General features: G+C 33.8%; 1 protein-coding gene across 7 annotated transcripts in view; it reads left to right on the plus strand.

The window, feature by feature from the left end:
• The window catches only part of SSBP2 (single stranded DNA binding protein 2), a 307,829-nt gene that overhangs the window by 189,046 nt on the left and 90,842 nt on the right, over positions 1–27,941 (plus strand). For 5 of the 7 annotated variants that reach the window (XM_078448416.1, XM_078448406.1, XM_078448409.2 and 2 more), the window contains one exon: positions 26,864–26,953. The exons of the other annotated variants lie outside the window; for them this stretch is intronic. In XM_078448416.1, the coding sequence (XP_078304542.1) occupies positions 26,864–26,953 (90 nt within the window). The remainder of the gene's footprint in view (positions 1–26,863; positions 26,954–27,941) is intronic. 7 annotated transcript variants of the gene reach the window in all.

Below are 27,941 nucleotides of genomic sequence, written 5' to 3' on the forward strand. Positions count from 1 at the left end.
AACAATAAAAATTTGACATCTATCCACAAATAAAAGTGTCTTTGTGGCTGTTGTGGAACCTAGTGCTATATGCCAAGGGTTCTGAGAGCAGCCTCAACTACCAGTTTATTAGGTAATAGGCAAATGGACTTAGGCACTGGCTGTAGAACCTTATGTGAAGTGATTCTGGCTCTCTCAGCTGTGTTCTTGGAGCACCTGCAGAACAGTGACTTGGGTAGTCACCTTTGGAGGAGAGAGCCTTTGTGGAAGTACAATTTTCCAGAGAAGTTACAGCACTCTTTTAGAGAAGAGGGGGGAAAAACCAAGTTTGGACAGAGTGAAGTGGGTAAGAGGAGCAGCTCGGTCTTGCTGGCATCATCCCTCCCCTAAGATGGTACAGTTTAGGGCTAAACTAGAGAACCTCTGATTTCTTCTTCAGGGAAAAGGAAGAGTCCATGAGTGAATGCCTGGCTTCCCCAGCTGGGTGTGCGAAACAAACTCAGCATCCAGAGGATTAAAGAGGGAGTTCCATGACTAGGGGAAGGAAGTAGAAATTTTACTAAAATTTTATTTTGCAATGATTTGTTCACAGCATATTGAATTTAATCAGCTTGTGTGTGTTGTCCTTGTATCCCTTGATCATGTTAAATTCACTTATTCTAGGTACTTTTTTGAAGATTTCTACAAACATGATCGTGCTGTTTGTAAATAAAGACAGTTTTATTTCTTCCTTTCAATCTCTATGCCTTTAATTTCTTTTTCTTGCCTCACTGCACTGGCTAGGGCCACCAATAAAATGTCAAGTAGAAATGGTGACAGTGGACATCTTTGCTTTGTTCCTTACCATAAGGGGAAAGCATTTAGTCTATCATCATTAAATATGACTCTTACCTATAGGTTTTCATATATAGGACTTTACTGGATTCAGGAGGTTCCTTTCTGTTAAGTTTTTTTGTATTTGTTTTTTCTGAGAGGTTTTTTTTTTTTTTTTTAATCATAAACAGGTCTTGAATTTTGTCAAATGCAAATGCTTTTCTATACCACTGAATTGATCATGTGTTTTTACCACCTTTGGATTTATGGGAAAAATCTCACTTGGTCATGATATCCTTTTCATATGTCACTGCATAAGAGATATTAGTGTGTACATTTTTGGGAGATATTGATTTGTGTTTTCTGATACTTTGTTTTTGACATTAGAATGATACTGGCATCATAAAATGAGTTACAGAGTTTTATTCAGGCCTAAAATTTTCTTGGTGGGAAGATTTTTATTAACAATTGAATTTATTTATTATGTGTAGAGGTATTTAGATTTTCCATTTCCTTTAAGGCCAGCTCTGGTCATTACTTTTTCTCTCAAAGTATTTGTTCATTTTTTCTATGTTATCAAAGTTATTGGCATACTATTATTCAGGATACTTCCTTTTCACTTCAGTAGGATAGCTTTTGCCATCACCTTATAAAGGTGATTTATATCCTCTCTCTTTTCTTGAGTCTGGTTTATCAATTTTGTTGAATTTTCAAAGAGCCTGTTTTCTGGTTATACTTTTTCTGTACTTTTTTTCTACATTTTGATTTCTACGTTTTGTTGTCTCCTTGCTGTACCATTAATTTGTTCTTCTTTTTTTTAGTTTTTTAACATGGAAAAATTTGATTGTTGATTTTAAATCTTTTCTTACATAAAATTTAGTGCTATACATTTTCCATATAGCACTGCTTTAGCTACATCCCACAAATTTTGATATATTATTTTTTTATCTTCATTCAGTTTATACTTCCTAATTTCTCATGCAATCACTTCTTTTATTCATATATTATTTAGAAGATTATTGTTTAATTTCCAAATATATGCATGGAGATTTTTTAAATATATTTTTAATTACTAATTTAATTTTATTTTATTCAGGTAATATATGTTGTATTTTATCTTTTAAATTTATTGAGATATTTTACAGCACAGCACATGGTCTCTTTTGGTGAATGATTCAAAAATACACTTTGAAAAGAATGTATATTTTGCTGTTATTGTGTAGTGTTTCATAAATTCAACTAGATCTAGTTAATTTATAGACTTATTATAGTCTTTTATATCCCTATTGATTTTCTGTATACTTATTCTTTCAATTAATTGAGAAGTGTTAAAATCTCTACCTATAATTGTGAACTTGTCTATTTGTCTTTTCAGTTCTGACAATCTTTGTTTCATGTACTTTGAAGCTCATTAGGTGCATATACATTTAGGATTGTTTTGTGTTTTTGATCCATTAACCCTTTAATTATTATAAAACTGTCCTTCTTTATCTTTGATATTCCTTGTCCTGAAGTCTAATTCATCTGATATTTATATAGGTACTCCAGCTTTCTTATGATAATATTTACAGGTATGTCCTTTTCTATGCCTTTGAATTTAACTCATATATATCTTTGTATATAAAATATGTTTTTTGAAGTAGCATGTTCTGGATCTTGTTTTTTTTTATTATCTGAAATCTATGCCTTTTTATTGCAGTGTTTAGACTGTTTATATTTAGTGTAATCTGTATTTTGGGGTTGTCTTATATCTTATTTTCTGTTTATCTCATTTAATCTTTGTCCCTCTTCTTCTTTTAATTTGACCTTTTTTTTCTGCTTTTTTAGTATTTAATTTTGATATGCCACTTTATCTCCACTATTCCACTATTAGCTGTACTTTTTTCTTTTTTCTTGTCTTTTTTCCTTTCTTTTCTTTTTTCCTTTTTTTTTTTGTTTCATTTCTTCTCTTTTCTTTTGATGCTATAGAGGTTACAGTATCTGCAATATACTCTTCCTTAGGAAAAAAATTCAAAGTTTTATTGCTGATGTGGTCTGTGTGCATCATTGACTAATCAATTACCAGAATTTTAAACTAATGAGGTTGTAGTTTGAAGGTGGCAGTTTTAAAGCATGAATTAATGAGCATTACTTTATAAAGTTCCCTATTAATCTTTCACATATGTATTACCACTTGTTTCCTTGCATTAAGGAACATCCTTTTTAATTTAAGTTTATTTATTTATTTGTTTGGGGGGGCACAAGTAGGGGAGGGGCAGAGAGAGAGAGAGAGAGAGAGAGAGAGAGAGAGAATTCCAAGAAGTTTCTGTACTGTCAGTATGGAGCCCAATGTAGGCTCAGTCCCCCAAACTGTGGGATCATGACCTCAGCCAAAATCAAGGGTCAGATGCTCAACTGACTGAGCCACCCAGGTACCCTAAGGAATATCCTTTTTTATCAAAGAGACTTTGTTTTTCAGTTGTAATTTCCCAATAAAAAACTTGGCTCTGTATACACTTGACAATACTACTCTTTACTCATTAGTTGATAGTTTTACTTTTCCTAGCAACTGTTTCAAATATCTCATTTCTAAATGCTGTCAATTTCAGTTCCTCTCAGTAACAGTGGATAAGGTCATATCCTTTTTGACAGAGAAGAATGAGGCCATCTGGAATGAGCTGCATGATAGACTGCTTTCACCTCAACCTATTTCTATGTTCTTTTTTTTTTCCTTTAAAAAAAATTTTTTTTAATGTTTATTTATTATTGAGAGACAGAGAGAGAGCATGGGAGGGGCAGAGAGAGAGAGAGAGGGATACACAGAGTCTGAAGCAGGCGCCAGGCTCTGAGCTGTCAGCACAGAGCCTGAGGTGGGGCTCGAACTCACAAACCCTGAGATCATGACCTGAGCCAAAGTCACATGCTTAACCGACTGAGCTACCCAAGTGCCCCTAATTTCTATTTTCTTTAACAGAAAGTGATGATAATCTCTTCTTTACTTGCAGTCTCAGAAGTGATGCCTTTTTCCCTTCCTAGATTATGCTCTGAATTTAATTTCTTTGTCTCTTAGAGACCCAACTCTCAAAATGTATCATCATATTGAACTCCTTCCCCAGCTGAAAAAAACCTTTACGTGACTGCCTTGTTATTTTTAACTACTTTTTGATTTCTGCTCTTTCTTAGCCAACACTTCTAAATGAGCAACTGTAGCTACTCCCTCTATTTCTTAGCAACTCACATCCTTCTTCGTATCTTGTAATCTAGCTTCTACACTACTACCTCACTGTAACTGTATTTCTTGGCCTGGTGAATGCTTGCTTACTTCAACACTAAGTTGCAGAATAATCATTCAAGAAGCCTTCTCCAAATGGCCAAGATGGACTCCTTATGAATATTTTTTTTCTTATTACTCTGTGTGTGTAGTTCCCACTTTATATTATGTTTACTCCTTTAGATCTAAAATCATGTCTTATTTACATTCACATTTGCAGTATCTGATATATAAGCTCATAATTAATTTTTTAATTGAATTGAAAGTATCTTTTGCTTTCCTAATGTTTTTTGATCAGTGTGTCATTCAGGATTTTTAACGATCTACTTAAAATTGTCTTCTCTCTCGCTTCTAAACCTTTCTGGTTTATTTCCTCAACATTCTTTTTTGAGAGCCTATTTGCAAATGTTTGCTTGGCCCTGTAAGTTATCATTATATATGTTTATGTAGCTTTGAGTGAATTTAACTTGAGTACCTCTCATGCACCTAGGCACAGGAAATGCAGTGATTAATAAGGGAAACTCCTTCAGCTGAGAATTTTGTTGACTTCAAGGAGAGAAAAACACTCCAATAATCATAATAAGTTACACAGTAACACCTTGGTTTGTGAGCATAATTCATATGGGAAACACCCTTGTAATCCAAAGCACTTGTATTATCAAAGCCAATTTTCCCACAAGAAATAATGGAAACTCAGATGATACGTTCCACAACCCAAAAGTATTCATATAAAAATGATTACAATATTGCAATATAATACAAAATAATAAAGAAAATACAAAATATAAAGAAAAACTAACAAATTCACCTACACTAACCTTTGAAAACCTTCATGGCTGGTGTGAGGGAGACAAGACAGAGGAGGGTTATTGTGTAGGATGACTTTCACTATCACTAGTGGAATCACTGCTATCTATTGGCTCAGTTGAATCTTTTTCTTTTCGTGCAACTTTAACAGGGAACCTATCCAATGATGTTGCTTTTGCCTCCTTTTGAAGATTTCATGGAAATATGACATTGCACTATTGTTAGATTCATTGCTCACACTGCTATAGCATAATTTGGGTGGTGCTTTTCTACAAAATTTTGCACTGTTTCCCACATCTTACACATCTCTCTAATCTCATTTGAAGTGAGGGGTTCCTCCGCCTTTTCCTCCTCCTCTTCCTCCTCCTCCTCCTCTGCAGACGAGATACAGATGCAGACTTTATAAAATCTTGCAATTTCGGCCACTCGCGTACCTTGTTCATACTTCTCAGTGATTTCCTTCTTAACTTCCACCATAATCATCTCCTTCTTCTTACTGTCTTTCTTTTCAACCTTTGTCTGCAGTGGGCCATTGTATATGCTTGTATGGATGTTGACTACAGTACAGTATTAATAAGCTCTTGTCATATACTGTATTTAATGTAACTGGCAATAAGGCAGCAGAGGAAAGGGTCTATATCTGCAGGCACCCTGACCTAGAATGAAGCAAAGCATTCCCAAGCTTACTCTTACATGGAAAAGCAAGGGACTGTCCGTAGGTGCTTTGAAGTAACAAAAAATACACTAGTGCCAATTGTGAACACCTTCCAATGTTCTGAAAAATCACTGATTTCTGCCAAACACTGTGGCCTGAGACCAAGCATCTGAGCATGGAAGATGATACTGGCAATCCTGCAGTGAGAGAGAGAAGAGCCATTGGCATTGGCTCAGTTGTGATCATGTGACATCTGGTGTCATGTACTACTCATATTGCAAGACATCACTCGTTTATCAAGTTAAAATTTATTGGAAATGTTTGCTTGTCTTGCGGAACACTCACAGAACAAGTTACTTGCAATCCAAGGCTTTACTGTGCATTAGACTATGATGAGTAGTCTAGGCTTTCTCCTTAAAGTTTTCATGTGAAGCAGTGATGACCACATTTGTGCTTATAAGAGGTTAATTAGTGGGACGCCTGGATGGCTCAGTTAAGTGTCCGACTGTTGATCTCAGCTCAGGCCATGGTCTCATGTTTATGAGATCAAGGCTTGCATTGGGTTCTGTGCTGACAGTGTGGAGCCTACTTGGGATTCTCACTCTCCCACTCCCTCTCTGCCCTTCCCCTACCTGTACTCTCTCAATCTTTCTCAAAATAAGTAAACTTTTAAAAAAAAAGCTAATTAATGCCTGCCTAAAATGTGGACCTGAATAGAAAGAGACGTGAGGGAAATGTTGTTGGGTGTTTTGTTGTTTTGTTTTTTAATTTTTTTTTCACGTGTATTCATTTTTGAGAGACAAAGAACAAGTGTGACAGGGACAGAGAGAGGGAAATACAGAATCTGAAGCAGGCTTCAGGGTCCAGGCTGTCAGCACAGAGCCCGACATGGGGCTCGAACTCACAAACCTTGAGATCATGACCTGACCCAAAGTCAGATGCTTAACCGAATGAGTCACCCAGCCGCCCCTGTTGTAAGTCTTTTGTAAAAGATGATGAAAGACTTGATTATGACAATGGCTACAGGATGAAAATGGGAAAAATACCAAAGATATTTGTGCAGCTTTGTCGTTTCACCCATGTTTGATTTGTGTGTTTTCCCGCTGGACTCTCAGACACCTCTACTAGTATATCTACTAGTATTTCTAGTATGTTACTAGAAATAAGTAATGATAGTAATAATAGCTAATATTTACTGACTCCTTACTTTGTGCCAGATATTATTCTAATTGCTTTATCAAAGTTAACTCAATATTCCTTTGACAACTCTAAAAGGTAAGCAGTATTATTATATACATTTTCTGAAGAAGGAACCATTGTACAGAGTTTCAGTAACTGAATAATGTCACGGGATCCATATTATTTTCTTTTGTTTTTTGGGGTTTTTTTGTTTTGTTTTTTACCCATAGTCCTATATTGTCTGAAACCCAAATTATTTCTCTCTTAAGTTCTTTTCTATGTGCTTTCATTTCTCTGTATCGCTATTTCTACCATCCATTTTTCCAGCCTGAAAGCCCGAATTATTTTAAGTGCTGATGTCTCTGCTTCCAGTTTTTCCTTGTGCTTCTTTCTTCTTCTTACTGTGGGAGAAATATCAATATCATCATATTATTAAGTTGCTTCATATCTTGGATACATATAATAACTTCTATCACTTGTTGAATCAAATATATCTTGGTGTTTAAGAATTCCCAGCAACTGTTCTTATGTTCTACATGCAGTTCTTTTGTACCCTGATCAAGGAGGGAATAGTTTCCTATCTTTTGTAGTTCTTTGTAATTCATTGTTTCCTTTGCATGTTTTCCCATGTTCTTATTCTGATCCAAATTATTTTTATTATTATTGTTCCTTTCCATACTATTAGCTTTTCTTTAAGATTCAGTTCAACCAATACTATCAAAGTGAAGACAACCCCAATGTTAGGTTGGTTTCCTGTTAATGTGATTTCCTATAGTACTTATAATAAGCTGTGTTCTGAATTACCTGTGCTTTTGGTGGGGTGCTGGTCTCCTGAGTATTATAGAGATGAATGAGACTACTCTGGTGATCAATTTACATTAACTGCATCAGGGAGTTAGTGTCTGGAGAATAGGTGACAATGCCTCTGCTTAGGCAAAAATACCCAAATAACTCACAAACATGTAAGAAATAGGTAATATTTTTACCAAAGCAATGCAGTGCATTACAATTTATGATAAATTTTCTCCCAAACTAAATGGTGTTTGTTTCCTTCTGGAACATTTCTCTTTACTATTCCTTCTCATGCAATTTCAGGGCTTAGAACACACAGAATGGTTGGCTTTATCCAATAGTTGTGTTTTTACTATTCTATATTATACTTGATTATATGTATTGCCTTACAGTATGTAATAATCATTTCTCTCTTTTTCTGTTCTGCAATAAACTTAAGAATAGATTCTTACATTCTACTTCACTCAACTGTATCTGGAAAGTACCACACCCAAGCTAGAAACATAATAAATATGTTTGTAAATTGAAATGGAGCACAAACAATAAGCTCCCTATATTTATTACTCTTCAGGGATAAATGTAGAATATCTAATTTTCTAACCTTTCTATCACCTAATGTACACATTTAAGCTATGCACTTTCTCTAAGTACTACTTTAGCTATACATTATAAATTTTGATATAGAGGGTTTCTGGAGTTGAGATCTAAATAATTGTCTATTGTGATTTTATATATTTAGAAAAATGTATTTTTACTTTCTAGAAGTATACAGGTTTGAAATAAGTTTTTTTTAATTTAATTAACTTCTAATTAAGTTTCTAAATTAATTAATTTCTAATTAAGTTTCATAATTTTATAGCATTATACTCAAAGAATATCATCCATATATATATTCTTGGCTATTTTTTGTGCTCTTGTGGCCTAGTTTGATCTATTTTTTATGAAGATTCTAGAAGTGTTTTTAAAAAATGTATATTTTCTATTTATGGATGCTAGGTCTTATAAGTGTCCTTTATTTTTTTAATTTTTATATTTTAATGTTTATTTTTAAGAGAGAGACAGAGAAAGAGTGCAAGCAAGGGAGGGGCAGAGAGAAAGAAGGAGGCACAGAATTCAAAGCAGGCTCCAGGCTCTGAGCTGTCAGCACAGAGCCTGTTGTGGGGCTTGAACCCACAGACCACCAGATCATGACCTGAGCTGAAGTCAGATGCCCACGCAACTTGAGCATGTGCCTTTAAATGATAAGGCACCATGATAAGTGCCTTTAAATCAAGCTTATTAATTGTGGTCAAATCTAATTTTTAGCCTGTTTAATATACAAGTTTTTGAGAAGTCTATTGATCTCTCATTGTGATTATGGGTTTGTTCATTTCTCTCTGTAATTTTGTCAGTTTTGGTATATATATTTTAAAGTTACACTGTTAAATGCATTAAGGATGCATTATAACTTGCTTGTTGTAAATTGTCTCTTTTATTATTAAGTAAACATTTTTGTATCTCCTAATGTTTTTTGCCTTAAACTTTACTTTGTTAGACAAAACATCTAGTCTTATCTAGTTGAATAATCAGTAATAGTGATTTCACAGTGAAAGAAAGGGTTATTTTATGGCTCCATTTTCAAAAATGGTGTTTAAAATAAAGTTAACTTAATGGCATATGTGATTGGCCACCATATATTAGAATTTGATCTTGAAAATTAATTATGTGGTCATCTTTTAGTAGTCAAATGATTATTCAGATGAAATGATACTAAAAATAAGTTGACATTTCCTATGTAATAGCACCATTGATTCACCTACAGCAAGTGCTAACATGAAGATTGTATAACTTACTCTATTTTAGTGTCCTTTAAAACTATCTAAACTTATTTAAAAATAGTGAAGCAAGTATCAGCTACCTTGACTTCTGTCAGTTTTTCACCCAGGAAATTGATATGCTTACCTGATCTAAAATAAAACCGAGGGGCTCCTGGGTGGCACAGTCGGTTGAGCGACCGACTTCGGCTCAGGCCATGATCTCACGGTTTGTGAGTTCGAGCCCCGTGTCGGGCTCTGTGCTGACAGCTCAGAGCCTGGAGCCTGCTTCACATTCTGTGTCTCCCTCTCTCTCTGCCCCTCCCTCACTCATGCTCTATCTCAGAAATAAATAAACATTAAAATAAGTAAGTAAATAAATAAATAAATAAAACTGATTACTATAGATTTAAGATACTTACTAATTCTATTTTAGCCAGAAACAAAACATGTAATAATAGCAGTGATTCCATCCAGCCAGTTTTTACTGACCACATGCCAGGCACTGCCAAATGCTGTGTATACAAAGGAGGAAAAGAGACCTGGCCCTTTAAGGCTAAGTATTTTCAGTCTGAACAGAGAAAATCTCAACATAATGTGGTTGGTCCTACGATAGAAGTTGTACAAGATTACAGAAACCATAAATTCTTATTCATCTTTTGCTGATGAAGGTATATATTGCTAAAATTACATTCCTAAGGTGTGGTCATTGTTTTCTCTGTAATATAAGAAAAATAGAATAGAAGGGACTTAGGTGAAAAGAAATGGATTTAAAACAGAAGTTCAATAAGATTGTTAAATAAGTTAGGGGGTGTGGAATTTCCTTTCTGAAAATAGTAAGGATTGGCTTGTTAGTAAACCTTTTTAATGTCTCATGCATTCTAAAGTGAACGTATGCTTCTCTCTTTTCCCTCCTTCCACACTTGATATAATCTCTGTACCCCCTCGTAGGACTTGGACTCAAAACCCTGAGATCAAGAGTCGCATACTCTACTGACTGAGCCAGCCAAGCGCCCCTGAAACATTTTTTATCCATCCACATATATTTTCTATTGCTGTCCAAGCAACTCAGCCTATCATTGTGCTACTTCAGAAGACATCATTTCTTACCCCCTTTATTTTAGTTTCTCAAGGGAGCTATCATAGTTATCTATTTAAAACAATGTATCTGATGATCATGTGCTTTTTCCTCAAAACTCTGTGATAACTTTATATTGATCCTCTGATAAAGTTAAAATCATGCCACACTTTGAAATCACTGTGACTTAGCCATATTGACCTTTCTTATTATTTCTTACATTCTGCCACTCTTGCTCACCATAGGGTCTTTACTTTTGAATTCTTTTAGTTTATAATATTTAAGTTATAATGGCTCACTTTTTCTTTTTTGCCCCTTTGTCACCAACTCTTTCTTCAGCTTCTCTGTGTAAGTGTTACTTCTAGGAAACATTCTGTAGCCCTCCAAAGTACATTTTTCTCTCACTTTTTATTTTTCTCTTAGTATTTGTCACATTGGTAAATGAATATGTGTGTAGTTATGTTTCTTCCTCTAAGATTGTAAGCTCTTGAGAACAAGAATAAGGTTTCCTTGGTGTAGTATCAGATATCTAGTAGGCACAAGTATTTGTTGGTTTAAAAAAATGTACTCATGAATGAAAAATATTAAGTAAAAAAACTGATTTAAAAATATATAAAAACCTGGGGTGTCTGGCTTACTCAGTCATTGGAGCATATGACTCTTAGTCTCAGAGTTGTAAATTCGAGCTCCACATTGGATACAGAGATTACATAAAAATGAAATCTTTAAAAAATATAAAATAAATTAAAAAAATGAAAATATATAAAAATCTAAGACATTTCAATCATGGTGTCATTTTTAAACTTCAGATTTTGACGTTTGAATTTCAAGCCATTTTATATTAAAAGGCTCTCCTGTTAAATTTTTTTAAAAGTTTATTTATTTTCAGAGAGGGAGATAGCCCTTAAGAGCGGGGGAGGGAGGGTCAAAGAGAGAGAGAGAGAAACCCCAGCAAGCTCCGCACTATCAGTGCAGAGCCTGATGTGGGGCTCAAACTCACGAGCTGTGAGATCACCCCCTGAGCAGAAGTCAGATGCTTAACTGACTGAGCCACCCAGGTGCCCTTCTGTTAATTTTTTTTTTTAATTTGAAATCTTTTTATCTTTCCTTACTATTCACTGTTACAAAACCCTAAACCAAATGAATTTTGCCTGCTTCCACAAAGCAAATTAACTGTTTAAAGATAAAGACTTCTTATCTTGAGAACACCCAAAAGAAGGTGGTACAATGTCTGCAGCCACATAGCTGCAAACAGGAATTCCAGGTGTTTTGAGAACTGCTGGCATATTCTAGAACCCAATACACCTTTGTACTATAAGAGTTGGTATAGTTGTTTTTAAAAAATACATTAACTCTTTTTGTTGAAACTATACCATCTTTCTCTGATGACTGAATATGTTACAGATATCAAAATGATGAACATCAGTGATTACTATAGAGCATTATAGTTGAAGGTTAGAAGAAATGATGGGTGAAGCTTGGTCAAATGGGTCTCCACCACTCTCTCATAAGATTGATTTATTTTTTTCTTTTAAAGTAACTTTCTAATATGATCGTCTTTACTTTTGCCTCTCCCTTCCAACAGAGAGTTATCTGCTGAATTTCTCATTTTTTTTAGTCTAATTAACTGTATTTTTATAGGTGTTATCTGTAGATCTGTGTTAGGACATTTTTTAGATGATCTCTCCACCAAAACATTACACAGATGGAAAAGCATCCTTTGCAGGTATTCCTTAATCTGTATGCGCCAATATATAGTAATGTTTTGTTTTGCCTTATGGCTGCAATTAAATAATTTCAAACCCAGTAACAGGATAAAGCATAGTTATATTCTATATTAATAACAAGATTCTGGGACACCTGGACGGCTCAGTCGGTTAAGCATCCGACTTCGGTTCAGGTCACGATCTTGTGGTTCATGGCTTCAAGCTCCACATCGGGCTCTGTGCTGACAGCTCAGAGCCTGGCACCTGCTTTGGATTCTGTGTCTCCCTCTCTCTGCCTCTCCCCGGCTCATGCTCTGTCTCTCTCTGTCTCTCAAAAATAAATAAAATGTTATAAAAAAAACAAACAAGCTAGCCCCTGTTTGCAGTTTGCAGCCTTTGTAAACAAGTATTTTCATTTACTTTTTTATTTTCATTTTGTACTTTTTTATAATTAGTCTTTTATACCACTTTTAAGAAAACAGTAACATGTTTTAAAACCAAACAATAGAATTTCTGCTCAAATCACTATCAAGTTCTTTTTGTTCATAATAACTTTGGGGGGATATGAGATATTTTAAATAACTAAAGACAATTAAGATTGAAACTTTAAAAATTAATCTTAGTATGGAAATCATTCAAAAATATTGTGATGTCATGAAATAACTTGAAATTTATTTTGTTGATCCTATTAAAATTCTGAAGTATATTTAGTTATTTGTTCTAGGTAAAACTTAAGAACTTTTGGAAATTTGTTTTACTAGATGCATATTGTTTCAAGTCTATGCCAACAATACTATTAAAAGAAAAATCTGAGAATTATTGACTTTGCACTTCTCCCTACCAAAGCTGTAAATTTCAAAAGAAATAATGTATTTCAGAGGAGATATGCCTTTTTGCAAAACTTTTTAACTGACTCACAAGTGATATGACTTTTTAAAAAAAAAAAAGTTTACTTATTTATTTTGAGAGAGAGAAAGACAGAATCCCAAGCAGTCTTCGCACTTTAAGTACAGAGCTCAACATGGGACTTGAACTCACAAACCATGAGACCATGACTTGAGCTGAAACCAAGAGTTGGATGCTTAACTGCCTGAGCCACCCAGGCACCCATTGTTATGACTTTTTAAAAGATGAGTATATAATGATTACCTTCTTCCTGGAAAAATCAAACATACAACCAAAAATTAAGATGATTCATATTATCAATAAAGAGCTATACCTCAATGACTATGATCTGTTCTGTGACAAAGATTTTTTAAAATAATTTAAAAATAGAGGCTCTCTGGTTATGTGATGAGAACAATTATGCCTTGGATTCTAAGACAAGGCCATTTAGGATAACAGAGTTAGCAACTGAGAAAGGTCCTTGTACAGAGCATTGAGAGGAAGTCAAGAAAGGTTAATAGATCTGCCTTGCAGATCTTGGAGGCTAATGCAGGCAATAGATGGATGTATGTGCAAGTGGTTATCATTAGGATGGTATCAATGAATAATGGAAATACTCTTCAGGTGGCAAATGCTAGGCACCAGGGGTTCCTGGCAAGAAGTAATGAGTAGATATCGAGATGGGTGAACTATTGGTATCTAAGGAATCCAGTTGCAAATGGTGAGGACTCAGCTGTGGAAATGGAAGTTCAGTGACAGAACATACCCCCTCAGAATTAATATAAGGAAAGAACCCAGTAGAATGTTTTGCTCTAGTCTCTGAGACATTGAGCTGCTAGTTAGTTGGGAACTGAGGCTGGAAGCCCAGCAAATGGAAGTAAGAAATGGACCTTATGCCTCAGGGATTGAGGCTGGATCCTAGTTACTTTGAGTCATCGTGCAGGGTCAGAACAGGGACCATTAGCAAACTCAGCATTATGGCAAGCCCTAAACTCTGGTTTCAGTTGTTTTTATATTTTCTCCACCAAAGAGCTAGCTTGGCTAGAGTCTAGATGGCTTTAGTGGGACCTGCAGTTAACATTTAAGGAACCATTTCTTTGTGGATAAGAGGAAAGGCAGAGTTGGAGACTGGCACGCAATTAGAGTTGAAGAGGAGATACTGCCTTTGCCATTCTTCTCCTTTCTTTGCTTCTCCACTGCGGAAGAGGAAAAACTGATTCACATGCGTCATGCTTCAAAGCCACTAAAAAAATTGTGGAACCAGGAAAACTACAATACCTAACCTAGGGGAGCTGTATGTGTGTGTGTGCGTGTGTGTGTGAAGTTTATTATTGAAGTATAGTTGATATACAATGTGCTGTTAGTTTCAGGTGTACAGCATAGTGATTTGACAATTCTATGCATTACTAAGTGCTTACCATGATAAATATAGTTACCATCTGTCATCAAAAAAATTATTACAATATTATTGACTATATTTCCTGTGTGTACTTTTCAACCCTATGACTTATTTACTTTATAACTGGAAGTTTGTACCTCATGATCCCCTTAACCTATTTTTCCCATGTTCCCACACACCTTCCCTCTGGCAGCCACCTGTTTTGTTCTGTTGTTTATTTTTCATCAGGACAGTTAATGTAATCAAAATGGTAGAATTAGCAAGTGCATATTATGCAACACGTCAGGTATAGTAACCTCTAAGGGTTGTTAGAGTTCCCTAATTTATAGATGCCCCATGAAAAATGTTCTTCAAAATGAAGTAGTCATTTTAGGGGACACTTGTATTATTTTTCCATTGCTGATGTGACAAATTGCCACAAATTTAGCATCTTAAAACAACATAAGTTTATCATCTCACAGTCCTGTAGGTCAGAGGTGGGAGTTGACTGGGCCAGTTTCTCTACTCCAGGTCTCACAAGGCCGAAATCAAGATGTGGGCCTGCTGGGCTCTCCTTAGGAGGCTCTGGGAAGCATCCACTTTCGAGCTTATGTAGGCTGTTTATAGAACTCAGTTTCTTGAGGTTGGTGAAGTCACCCAGGGCCTCCTTTCAGCTTATAGAGGCTACTGCATTTACACGCCCTAGGGATTAGAGCATGGATATCTTCGTGGGGCCATTCTGTCTACTACAGAGAGAATTTTTTTCCAAGGGATAACTCTGATAATTCAAATTCCCTTACTAGGTGCTAATAGGAATAGTTAAAATACCTAGATTCTCAGACAAGTAGAAGCCCAGGGATTTTTATATTGAATCAATAGTATAAAAACAAGACAAAGGCTTACATCTGTATTTTTTTAAAGTTTATTTTTATTTTTGATAGAGAGAGGGTGGGGGAGGGGCAGAGAGAGAGGGAAACAGAGACTCTGAAGCAGTCTCTAGGCTCTAAGGTGAAAAAGGAAAAGTAGGGCAGTCTACTAGAATCTATAATGGTTAAAAACTTGTGAAAGAGGTTACAACATTAATATTTTTAACATCTTTTTCTTGTGTTTTTCTTTAAACTATGTATGGTATTTTTAAATACTGGTGAAGGCTACATTATTAAGTGACTAAAATGTTTGTGGGTGGGGAGGAGGAGTATTAATGAAAAAGTTCAGATAGGTCTGTAGGTTGACCATGTAGTCATAATGCAGGCTTATTGCTTTAATAATAAGTTACCTAACTTCTGACATTCATATGAAGACAATACTTCTTGAGGGCTGAATGTATACAAATGCTAAAAATGCTGTCATAGATATCCCCATTACATTTTATTTAAAAAAATTTTTGTTTAATGCTTATTTTTGAAAGGGAGACAGAGTGTGAATGGGAGAGGGGCAGAGAGAGAGGGAGGCACAGAATCCGAAGTGGGCTCCAGGCTCTGAGCTGTCAGCACAGAGCCTGACGTGGGGCGTGAACTCACAAACCATGAGATCATGACCTGACCCAAAGTCAGATGCTTAACCAACTGAGACGCCCAGGTGCCCCTTTATTTTATTTTTAAACAAAAATTTTATATACTATTTGTATGTTTTCCTAGTAATTCATAGTTATCATTTTGAGGAGTAGTCACACCAAGTTCAAAATTTTGTGTCACAAAGAATCCGTGAGTCTTAAAACAGCTCCAAGCACAGTGAGCACCTAATATTTGGGTTACATATATAGATGGAAAGATATTACCTTGAACTTAATTGTCTCACAACAGATCTCTTATGTGAGCTCTTTTTCCTTATAATTTACCCTTTCTAATAAAGCTGAATATAGAATTCAAGGAACAAGATCTCTGACCCATGGTTGCTCTTGTGAAAATTAACAACTAAATTAAAGGCTGCCTCCTGAAAATTTCCTTTAGGAATAAAATCATTTTTGTGTTTATCAGGATCCTTCTGCATTTCTCTTGCACTTAAAAACATTTTTTAGGGGCGCCTGGGTGGCGCAGTCGGTTAAGCGTCCGACTTCAGCCAGGTCACGATCTCGCGGTCCGTGAGTTCGAGCCCCGCGTCAGGCTCTGGGCTGATGGCTCGGAGCCTGGAGCCTGTTTCCGATTCTGTGTCTCCCTCTCTCTCTGCCCCTCCCCCGTTCATGCTCTGTCTCTCTCTGTCCCAAAAATAAAAATAAAAAACGTTGAAAAAAAAATTTAAAAAAAAAAAAAAAACAAAACATTTTTTAGCACCAGTAGGTAATTCTCTTCTGTTGCCTATCCATGCTTCTTGGCCTTCATATGAAAAAGTTAGCTTTTTGTTGAAATTACCAGGCAGTCAGAGCACTCTTTTTCTTCTGTATGGCAAACACCAGCTATAATATTTATATCACCAACTCTTCATCACTTTCTATATTTCTAGGTGTCAGGGTCTCACTGAAGTTTGGTTTTTGTTACTTGATTTTGCTTTTAATGCTATTTCTGAGTCTGTCCCTCTTTTGGAAGCCCAAGAAATTATAATACTATTCTTTGGATAATTAAGGTTTTGCAAAAGCAACAAATAAAATATCTTTATAATTTAAAAACAGTCAGTGATCTTGGTTCTCCAGACTCTACGAAGGTGACTGAGGAAGGTAGACTGGGGTAGAACATATAGTGCTAAGTATGAACTTGTGTAATCAATGTAAACAAATGCCCAGTAATAATGTAAGTGATTTTAAGATTATAGCTAGGATCTAACTTTACAAAACAGAAAAACTTTTTCTTTGTAGTCTCATTTAAAATATTTTATATTTTATTTTACTGAAATAAGACTTCATGTTTAAGTTAGAAATATCTACCTGTTATTTAACCTTAAATTTTAGGGATTAGGTTTGTTTTAAGTAAAGTTATTAGCATTTGGTCCTTTTTTTTTTTTTTTTTAAAGTTTATTTTCTTTTGAGAGAGAGAGTGTGTGTGTGGATAGGAGAGGGGCATAGGAGAAAATCCTAAGCAGGCTCTGTCTAAGGGGAGACAGAACCGCATGTGGGCTCAGTCTCACAAACCATGAGCTCATGACCTGAGCAGAAATCAAGAGTTGGATGCTTAACTGACTGAGCCATCCAGGCACTCAGCACTTGGTCCTATTATATAGCTATTGACAAAACTGGCAGTGTGTATATTTAACATATAAAAATTTTTTATGTTATAAATAGAAATAATATGACATTTCAGAAAGTTTGTAGGAATTTTATTCAAATATCACTTATATAATTCTAACAGTTAACTTTATGCATCCACCCACAGTATTTCATTGGTTATTTTTTATCATTTGCGTAATTATAGTCATGCTATACTCAATTCTGTATTTGGCAGGTTTAACATAGCATTTTATCATAAACAAATTCCTATGTTTCCCAAATCATTCCACTTGTAACCATTATTTTTAATAATTGAATCATGTTTCATCGCTTAGATGTACTACAATTTATTTAAGCATTACATTATTGCTGAATTTTTAGGTTACTTTGAATATTTCTTACTATAAATATATGACCATGAATGTATTTTATGCATACTATTTTTCTCATAGTTCAGAATTTAAAATTGAATAGTATCTGAAAGGAAGGATCACTTAGTCAAAATTTATTAATTTTTTATGGCACATGATATATACACATAAAGTGCTTTCTATAAGTGTACCAGTTTTCCATGCCACCAATAACTTGTGAAAATCCTTTCCTGGCAAGATTCCTCAACATATTTCCTTAGTTATTAATAATACCTTAACTGTTTACTTAGTAACTAATGACATTTGCAAAGAATGACCCTTTGAGGTTTGTCGGATCTTACACCTGTTAACTGAAATGATTTCCCAACTTTCTAGCATTAGAAAAGAATAACCCAGGTAAATGATCACTGAAAAAGTTCACATAATTCTAGGCAAGTAACTTAGAAATAGAGTACCTAGATATGGAATTGAAACATTTGGGAATTATAAAAATCAAGAAAACATCCTCAAAATACCTGGAAGAGAAAAATAGATTACATCCCTAGGAACAAAAATCTGGACAGTATCAGACTTTTGCAACCCTATTCAGACAACAGTGGTATCTGTAGTTTTGATGAGAGTCAGCAAAGACATTTGCATATATAAGGATTTGGAAAATAATATTTATATATCCTCTAGTCACCCTTGAAATGTATAAGAATTAAAACTCATGAGTAGCAAATGTTTTGTTATTTTTAAGAGACTGATAGGGAAAACAATAGATAAAATTGGAGTTCTTTATTTTTAATGCTGAAAGTATGGTTGCAAAACTGAATGTAGAGGTCAAAAATTATTAGTGAAAAAAGAGGTGATGGAAACAAAAAGTTTATGCCTAAGACTCCAAGTGTTTATAACAAGAATTAGAAAGTGGAAGAGGGAGATGTAGAATAGGAAGATAAGCTAACTTCATTTTTCACTGAGAAAGGTAAATGATACTGTTTGTCTTAACTTTAATACCTTGAAAGCTTAGGATAAAGAGAATTTGTGGGGGTTTTTTAAATTTTATTTTAAAGGACATCTCATTAAATTCATATTACAGGGCTTTTCTTGCTCATGAGTGAGAAAATATAGCATAAAATTTAAAAATAAATGGATAGGAAATTTAAACACATACAAAAAAAACTTACAACATTAATTTCAGACAAAGTAGACTCAAGGCAATGATTATTAAACGTGAAAAATAAGTGAGAAATGGACAAACAACAATTGTAGGGTATTATATACATTTGAACGGGCAAGGGGACAAAAAATAGAGACAATATAAGGATATTACACAAATGGATAATAATGTAGACTATGGATATTTTATTAAATATCCATGGGAAATTATGAAAATTGATCATTGGTTAGACCACAAAAAACTGTTCAACAATATCCTAAATATAAAAATTGTATAGTACATCTTACCTAGACATAGTTGGGAAAGCTAGACATTAAAAACAAAAATAAAGCCTCGAATTAAATAAAGCCTATTTATTATAAAAATTGTATAGTACATCTTACCTAGACATAATTGGGAAAGCTAGACATTAAAAACAAAAATAAAGCCTCAAATTAAATAAAGCCTATAAATTAAAATATATCTTTGCTTACATCTATAAGATTTGATGTTGGTGTTCTCATTTTTTTTCTAAATCATCTAATCAGTATAATTTTGGTTTCCAGTTATATCCAGTAACTGTTTAGGAAATCAAAATTATACTGATTAGATGATTTAGGGAAAAAATCATAAGCATCAACATCAAACCTTACAGATTTAATCAAAGGTAAATTCAGAGCCAAACTTTATAGTTTTATATTCTTTGCATTTAAAAAAAAAAAGAAAAAATTAGTTACTAATTTAATTGAGAAGTTTGAAAATAATAAAGCCTAAAAAAAAAGGCATGAGAATAGAGATAATAAAAGAACAAAAGAAGTTAACAAATTAATAAAACAGAAAAAGAAGTAAGCAGTTTCTGGCAAAAATAATGATGATAATGCTAATTCAGTTTAGGAGAGAGAAAATGAATCCTCATCATCTGTTTTAGAGCCAACAGTTCAGTAAGACAGTCCATGGCAGGTGAAATCCACTCCACAAAGTCATCCAGACACTGAGGTTAGTGGCACTCTGCCATTGTACAGGGCATTGTTTTTGTCAGCGTGACAGCAATTAGATCTCTAATTAAAAATAAGTAGGATGGGGCGCCTGACTGACTCATTTGGTAGAGCATGTGACTATCGATCTGGGGTTGTAAGTTCAAATCCCACATTGGGTGTAAAGATTACTTAAAAATAAAATCTTAAAAAAATAGAAGTAGAATGTGTTCCAAACTACTTAAGACCAAGGTCTGGATGTGGCACATACCTCTCCTGCTCACATTCCATTAGTAAGAACCTTAATTCTTGGTGAGAATAAGGGAAACAGAAGTATGATGTAGTTGGGCTGCTGCATGATTGGCTACATTTCTAATACCATGGAAAACGGAGAAAACAGATGTTTGTTGTCTGCTAGCAATCTCTCTCACAGCTGCTACAGAGGACTTTTTGTAAGTATGTGAAAGTAGTGTGTATGTGGATAAAACTAATAATCTCAATGCAATGAAGTGTTCTGAGAAAAATGTAAATGAACAGAATTGAAGCAAATAGAAGTTTTAGAAAATATAAAAAGAATAATGACCATAATTATTTCCAAAATTGCCTTTGTATTCAGGCAGTTTTACTGCTGAATATTTTTTTAACTTTCAAAAAGCAGATAAACACCATACTATAAAACTTCTCCAGAGCATTATAAAAGATAGTTTGCCATCCAATTCATTTTGAGAAAGTAGAATAATCTGGATGTTCAAGTTTGAAAAATATAATACAGCAAGGAACATTCTCAACCTGTCTCATTTAGAATATAGATATAAAGATCCTGAATAAAATATTGGCAAATATAATTCATTAGCCTTATTAAAAGAAGGATCACCCATGATGATCATGCATGGCTTATCTCAGAAATATGATGATGCTTTAAGAAAACTATCAATATATGATTACTTATATCATGCTTCCCACAAAAACAAAACAAAAAAAATATCAAATATAAAAAGGCAAAGCATCTTTTTTTTTTATTTCTGACTTCTTTAAAAATTGTTTTTAGAATACTAGGCATAGAAAGATTTCTTAGTATAATAAAGAATATGTTTTCAATCAACAGTCAAATATTTGACCATGCTTTGCATTAAAGTTCTGAAGACAAGATACCAATTATAACCATTTTAAATGTTTCTCAAAAAAACTCCCGCATATGGCTTAAAAATAGTACGGATAGCTTAATAGTAAAAGTCAACAACTCCCTGACCAATCTCTTCCTACTCACGCCTCCTTTTTTTTTTTTTTTAAGTATTGTTTTCTTTTTAGGGACTCTTTTTTTTTTTTAAGTTTATATATTTTTGAGAGAGAGAGAGAGAACGAACACAAGTTGGGGAGGGACAGAGAGAGAGGGGGATACAGAATCTGAAGCAGGCTCCAGACTCTCAGTGGTCAACACAGAGCCTGATGTGGGGCTTGAACCCATCAGCTGTGAGATCATGACCTGAGCTGAAGTCGGTGGCTTAACCAACTGAGCCACCCAGGCGTAACTACTCACTGTTTCCTTTAATCATCTTTCCAATTTCTAATAATTTTGTCACTAGTTTAGTTCTTATGTCATTACCTTAATAATTTTTCATATATTTAAATATTTTTTCTATTGTACCAAATACAGACTTCATATTTTGATTCCCTGATAGGCAACTGATTCTCTAACATCCTTATTAAATAAAACTATTAGTTATTTAATCTTGATAAATGCTAACTAATTTAGTAATCAATTATATCTTAATTTTATTTTTAAACAAAATTTCATTATATGCCTGTTGTGAAACCTCCATATCAAACTATATATAACTTTTTTTTTTTCCTACCAGAGGCCACTAATGATAATAACTAAGATTAAAATAAGAAGTCTTTTGGCTTTAATTTCAGATTTTTATTTAAGAAGATAAAATATAAAATAACAGTGTATCTCTCTATTCTCTAAATTCAGAAATAGGGAGTTAAAGAGAGAACAAAAATATTTTTTAAGTGCAGTTATACAACAGCATTTAAGAGAAAGCAGAAAATGGGAAATGATGCTGGACATATATACAAGGGAAAAATAAACACCACAAAAAGAAGAAGGAAGGGGCACAAATTGACTTATGCCTTCTTAAAGGGTAGAATGATATAAGTATAGGAAGTCCAAGAGAGGAAAGTGGCCACACAGACTTAAACAAAGATAAATATATAACAACATGTAAAGATTTCATGGTAACTCTTTAAAGTTCATTTTTGTATGTCCTTGGGAAAGCAAGTAATTCCCCAAATTTAATACATTGGATACATAAAAAGTAGGTACAATTATATTAGTGATTTGGGAAAATATAAAAGGAAAAGTAAAGTTGTCACTTTCAAAAAAACCTTTGAAATTTAAGTCCTGTGACAAAATAAATGATTTAAGAGCAGTTAGAAAATATCTGAAAGTATATACTGAAAGCATATAAATAATCCAGTGAAGAGACAAAACACTTTTAATGATGATTTTTTCACATTTGCCTGAAGTCTTATGTATTTAGTTTAGTAAAAAGAAATATTTTAAAACCATAATATTTTCATGTTTTTCTTTTTATGAGAGAGAGAAAATAAAAAGTCGAACCTAAATAATCATGCATATATTATATAATAAAGGATTTTCCATGTTATTCTAATGGGAATTCACACAAACCCAGTGAAACTAATACTTTCTAGTAGTTCTTAATATAGTTAAACTACTTGCACTTTTTCTGTGATTTAGTCACAACTGTCAAGAATAATACATACTTTATCAGTTAGAGCCAACAACTTTCTGTGGATCCTCAAGAGATAATTTTTTTTTTTAATTTTTAAATTTATTTTTGAAAGACAGAGTGCAAGTTGGGGAGGGGCAGAGAGAGAGAGAGAGGGAGACACAGAATTCAAAGCACACTCCAGGCTCTGAGCTATCAGCACAGGGCCAACATGAGGCTCAAACCCTCGAACTGTGAGATCATAAACTGAGCAGAAGTTGGCGCTTAATCTACTGAGCCACCCAGGTGCCCCAAGAGAGATAAATTTCTTACAAGTTGGAAGTAAACTTGAAATAAGTCTCAGAAATTGCATCAATGAAATGAAGAAATTTTGTATTTCTTTCTTCTACATAAATTACTAATTCTCAAAACTTGATTCTCATTTTGCTTACAGTTTAAAAGCATATATTATTTATATTGCTGTAAGTGAGCAAGTTAAGCAATTTGAGAAATATACTCTTTCACAATGCTTGAAGTGTCACTTAGTGTGTGTACCTCTGTAGTATTTATTATCAGATTAGTATTTGTTAATGATTTACATGGTGTACCAAATGGTACTCTAAGCTTGAGTCCACACAGTACAATAAACAGTGAATTATCCTTTGTCAATAAATCCCAGAAGACTGGATGCATAATTTAGCTCAAAAATGTGGTCCACAGAGTGAAGTTTGGGCTGAAATGCTCTGAACTAGTGCTTTCTATGAGGTAAACAAACTGGGTAATTATTAAGATTCTGTTCACATCACTTTGTATCCTTAAGCCAAGGATAGAAATTACTATCACACCAGAAAATGAAATCATGCTCTATACTATAAATCATCTACCTATAAAACTCTTCTGTTTTCAAGACACTTCTATTATTATGCCCAAAGTATGATTATTTTCTTTCTAAGTATGATTATTAAGAAAGAAAAAATTCCACAAAATTCTTGTGCCACTGTAAGGGAATAGGTACAAATGAAGAATTTGCACATCTTGAAATGTGGGAAGGCATCCTCAACAACAAAGCAAGAGTCATATTTAAATAAGTTGATGGGGCACCTGGGTGGCTCAGTCGGTTAAGCATCCAACTTTGGTTCAGGTCATGATCTTGCGGTTTGTGAGTGCGAGCCCTGTGTTGGGCTCTGTGCTGACAACTCAGAGCCTGGAGTATGCTTAGGAATCAGTGACTCCCTCTCTCTCTGCCCCTCTCCCACCCAAGCTCTGTCTGTCTCTGTCTCTCAAAAAATAAATAAATGTTTAAGTAAAAATTAAAAAAAAAATAAGTCACCATAACATGATCCATTCGTTTATGTGATTTATTCATTCATTCCTAAATATTCTATTTATTTTTTTAAGTGCTTATTTATTTTTGAGAGTGAGAGAGCACAAGCGAAGGAATGCAGAGAGAGTGATTGAGAAAACGACACAGAATTTGAAGGCTCCAGGCTCCAGGCTCCATGCTGTCGGTGCAGAGCCTGATAAGGCACTTGAACCCACCAACTGTGAGATCATGACCTGAGCTAAGTCTGACACTTAACTGAGGAATCATCCAGGTGCCACCCCCAACTATTCTATTTAAATTTATAATCCCTATCCCTTTATTGGGAATTCCCTATTCCTTGCTCTTTTTTTTTCTACATAGCACTCACCATTATCTTTCTTCTTTCACTAGAATGTTAACTTCCAAATAGCAAGGATTTTTTTTCCCTATAGCGTTAACTGCTGTGTTGCAGAACTTAAAGGACTTCTTGGCAATTTATATTTTGACTGAATTTATTCTATAATTTTGAAGTCATAAAATGAAAACTCAAAAGGCATTTTAAAGATTTAATTTGCTTAAATCTTCATCTGAATCATGTATTTTGTTTCACTTTTAAATAATAGCTGAAAAAAAAAAACAAAAGGGAGCACATATAATGCAGAACATAGAAGGAAAAAAAACCTAGCATATTATATGCCCTTAACCAATATAGTCCCCAAAAAGAAAACAAATAAAGGAGCCAACGATGACCCAGTATTTTTACTTGTTGAATTTTAATTTAGATGCAGACAAACTTTTTCTTTTCCTTAGGGGAGGCAAAAGCTTCTTTTATGTACTTTCTAAGCAATTAGAACTGAGGGGAAAATAGCATCTTTGAATTACACTAAGACGTTGCAGTAACCCATTGAATTCTATTTTATTTTTTGTAAACCTGCTCAAAGTTGTAATACACAACTACAGTAGTATTTTTTCTATATAACGTAGTATATTTTTTCTATAAAAATATAGGTGAGAGTAGTTTACAAACTTGTCTCAAAAATATTTCTCTTCTGCAATTAATTAGAACAATAGTGACATCTTATCTCTAGCTCTTAGTACTGACAGCAGTTTGCCCATGACAGTAATTCACTGTCAAAGGATCTAGATCAAATCTTTCTTCCTAGATCAAGCTGTAATCATATATATTTATTTTTTTTTTTAATTTTTTTAAAAATTTTTTTAATGTTTATTTATTTTTGAGACAGAGAGAGACAGAGCATGAATGGGGGAGGGGCAGAGAGAGAGGGAGACACAGAATTGGAAGCAGGCTCCAGGCTCTGAGCCATCAGCCCAGAGCCTGACGCGGGGCTCGAACTCACGAACCGTGAGATAGTGACCTGAGCCGAAGTCGGACGCTCAACCGACTGAGCCACCCAGGCGCCCCAAGTAATCATATATATTTAAACTGTCACTGTAACATTGTATATTAAAATTTTACACCAGTTTAGTTAAATGAAAAAAAAAAGATTTGCCTTTCATTTTTAAAAAATATGAATGTTGATACATACAGCAAAATAGAACACTATCTGTCAAATAGTGGGTATTTAATGTACATTAATGAAATTGCATGCTTTTGCTTAAAATAGAATAACAGATAAATGTTTCATCTTAATATCTAAGATATATTATTTCTCCTTTTATACTTATCTGCTTTATCAGAAGCTTAGAATTTTGGCATTCATAGGTAAGCAACATTTTAGATAACCACGTTTAAATCTACATTTTCTCAGGAAACACTCAAATCATTGGCCTTCATTATTAATAACTACTAGTATTATAGAATAAACACGTGTTAGTATTTTTACAAATTTATATACCAGGAAATGTAGACTATAAATATATTGATATTGCATCTTCTAATGGAATATTAATGCATGAATGACTACCCTGATGTAGAGGCAAGGACAGTGGGACAGATATACTAGATCCATTATTTGTTTTGAGTTCTTTCATAGCAGAACTGTTGGATTCATACTGATCTTTCTTCAGCACATTTCTGATCTCTTGACTGTTCTTAGGATTTATAATATGTCTAACCAGGTAGAGGAATGAAAACCCATGATTATAGAATAGTGATATGTATTACTGTTCTGTGTAAGAATTAAATCTAAAACCTATATTTAATTACAAAGAGTCTAACTCAAAATTTTTCATTCTCCTATTTCATGAAGCTCTAGTGTGCCATGAAATAATTTGTAAGTGAAGTAGACTGAGTTTTTCAATCGTTTTTTTTTCATAATCTGTTTATATGAGACTAATCTCTCTAAATCGAATTCTTTTCTTTTATTCAGTCTCCTAATTACTTTTTCATCCTCACCACTTTGTTTTTGCTAACAATTCTATTTTGGCTGCCAGTTATAGCATATCAGAAATTGAATAATATGTTACCACCTATAAGCAGGAAATTAATTGTATTTGTCTGTGACAAAGCAAAGCGTAATCTTAAAAAAGAGTTCTTTTTTCCAACTTCTGTAACCACCATTTTCATACTTACTACCGACATATTTCCATATTTGTTATTAATGTTGTCATTTCAGATGCCTGTGCCTTAAATAAAGCATTTACTTAAACTTTTATCTTTTTGTCATATTATTATTTGCCTTCTATATATCATTGAAAGATACCATCTTCTTCAAATCCTGTGATTTCAGAAAGTTTTAAAACACTTGTTTAAACCAAATAACTTAGTCATATATAAACTAACTGTTGTATCTTTGTTTACCTCTGGAGTGGGGGAAATTACTAATATTTATTCCTGGGAATGAAAGCTTCCCTTCCTACAATCTGTTATCGTTAGTCTGGTTTTGTGCCTTCGTTGTAATGATATAGGTTTGTTTCTCCTTTATTCTTTGCAGAGTGCTGCAGCAGCTCCCAGCCCAGTGCTAGGAAACATTCCCCCAGGAGATGGCATGCCAGTAGGTCCTGTACCACCAGGGTTCTTTCAGGTACTCAGAGAAACTCTGACGAGGAATGTTAAGGCACAGGAACTCCTGTTTGTTTTTATTGAAAGATATGAAGGAGAATGAGGCTATTTTGATTCTTAAGGTAAACGTAATGTGTGCAGCCAACTCTTGATTATTCAGAGACCGGTTATTTAGTGTATAGATTAGCCCTTCCTTCCTGTGTTTTTATTTGTTGTCAAATTTTTATTCATTTATTTATTTTGACATTTCCTTGTTCAAGTAAGAAAGAAAGAGAGTGGAAATGCAAACTGGCCCCTTAAGTTAACTGTGGTAAAGATGTGATGGGAAAAGAGGCTGAAGATAAAGTTCGGTAATCATATATAGATTTCAACTACTCCAGCCATCCAGATCTCCACAGACCAAAGATAATCAAGATTTGGCTGTAATTTCAAAATATGGCTAAATCATAACCTTTTCATTTATCAAATTACAGGCTATATCGAGATATTTTGATAATCATCTTTTTGGCTTTTAAGCTAGAATTGTTATTAATATTATTATGTGACATTTTAAAATCAGATTTTTAAAATACAAATGCTAGTATTTTAGAATTTCAACAAGACCACTTATTTTAGCAATGATGATAATGATTTTAGAATTATAATACATCCATGTTTAAATTTTATTTTATTTCAATTTAATTCTAACAGTTTTCTAACACAAAAAAGTATAGATTCTGAAGTTTATTATTTTTTTTACTACATAGTTAATTTTATAACATCCTTTGAGAAAATTAACAAGAACTTAGGAGTTAAGAACCAGAATTGGAAGGCATTATGGGAATTAGTGTAATGTGCTATATTGTTAATGAATTACATTAGGTACTTACAAACTAATCTGTCACTTTAGTGTTTTTATATTTTCACAGTCCTTGATAGTCATTTGCTACTTAATCCATACCATCATTACATTTCTTATAATCTAGGAGCATATTATAACTCTTGATTAGTAATTAAACAATCTCCATTTA

This window comes from Panthera onca, chromosome A1, assembly GCF_046562875.1.
Source record: "Panthera onca isolate mPanOnc1 chromosome A1, mPanOnc1 haplotype 2, whole genome shotgun sequence".
Lineage (NCBI taxonomy): Eukaryota > Metazoa > Chordata > Mammalia > Carnivora > Felidae > Panthera > Panthera onca.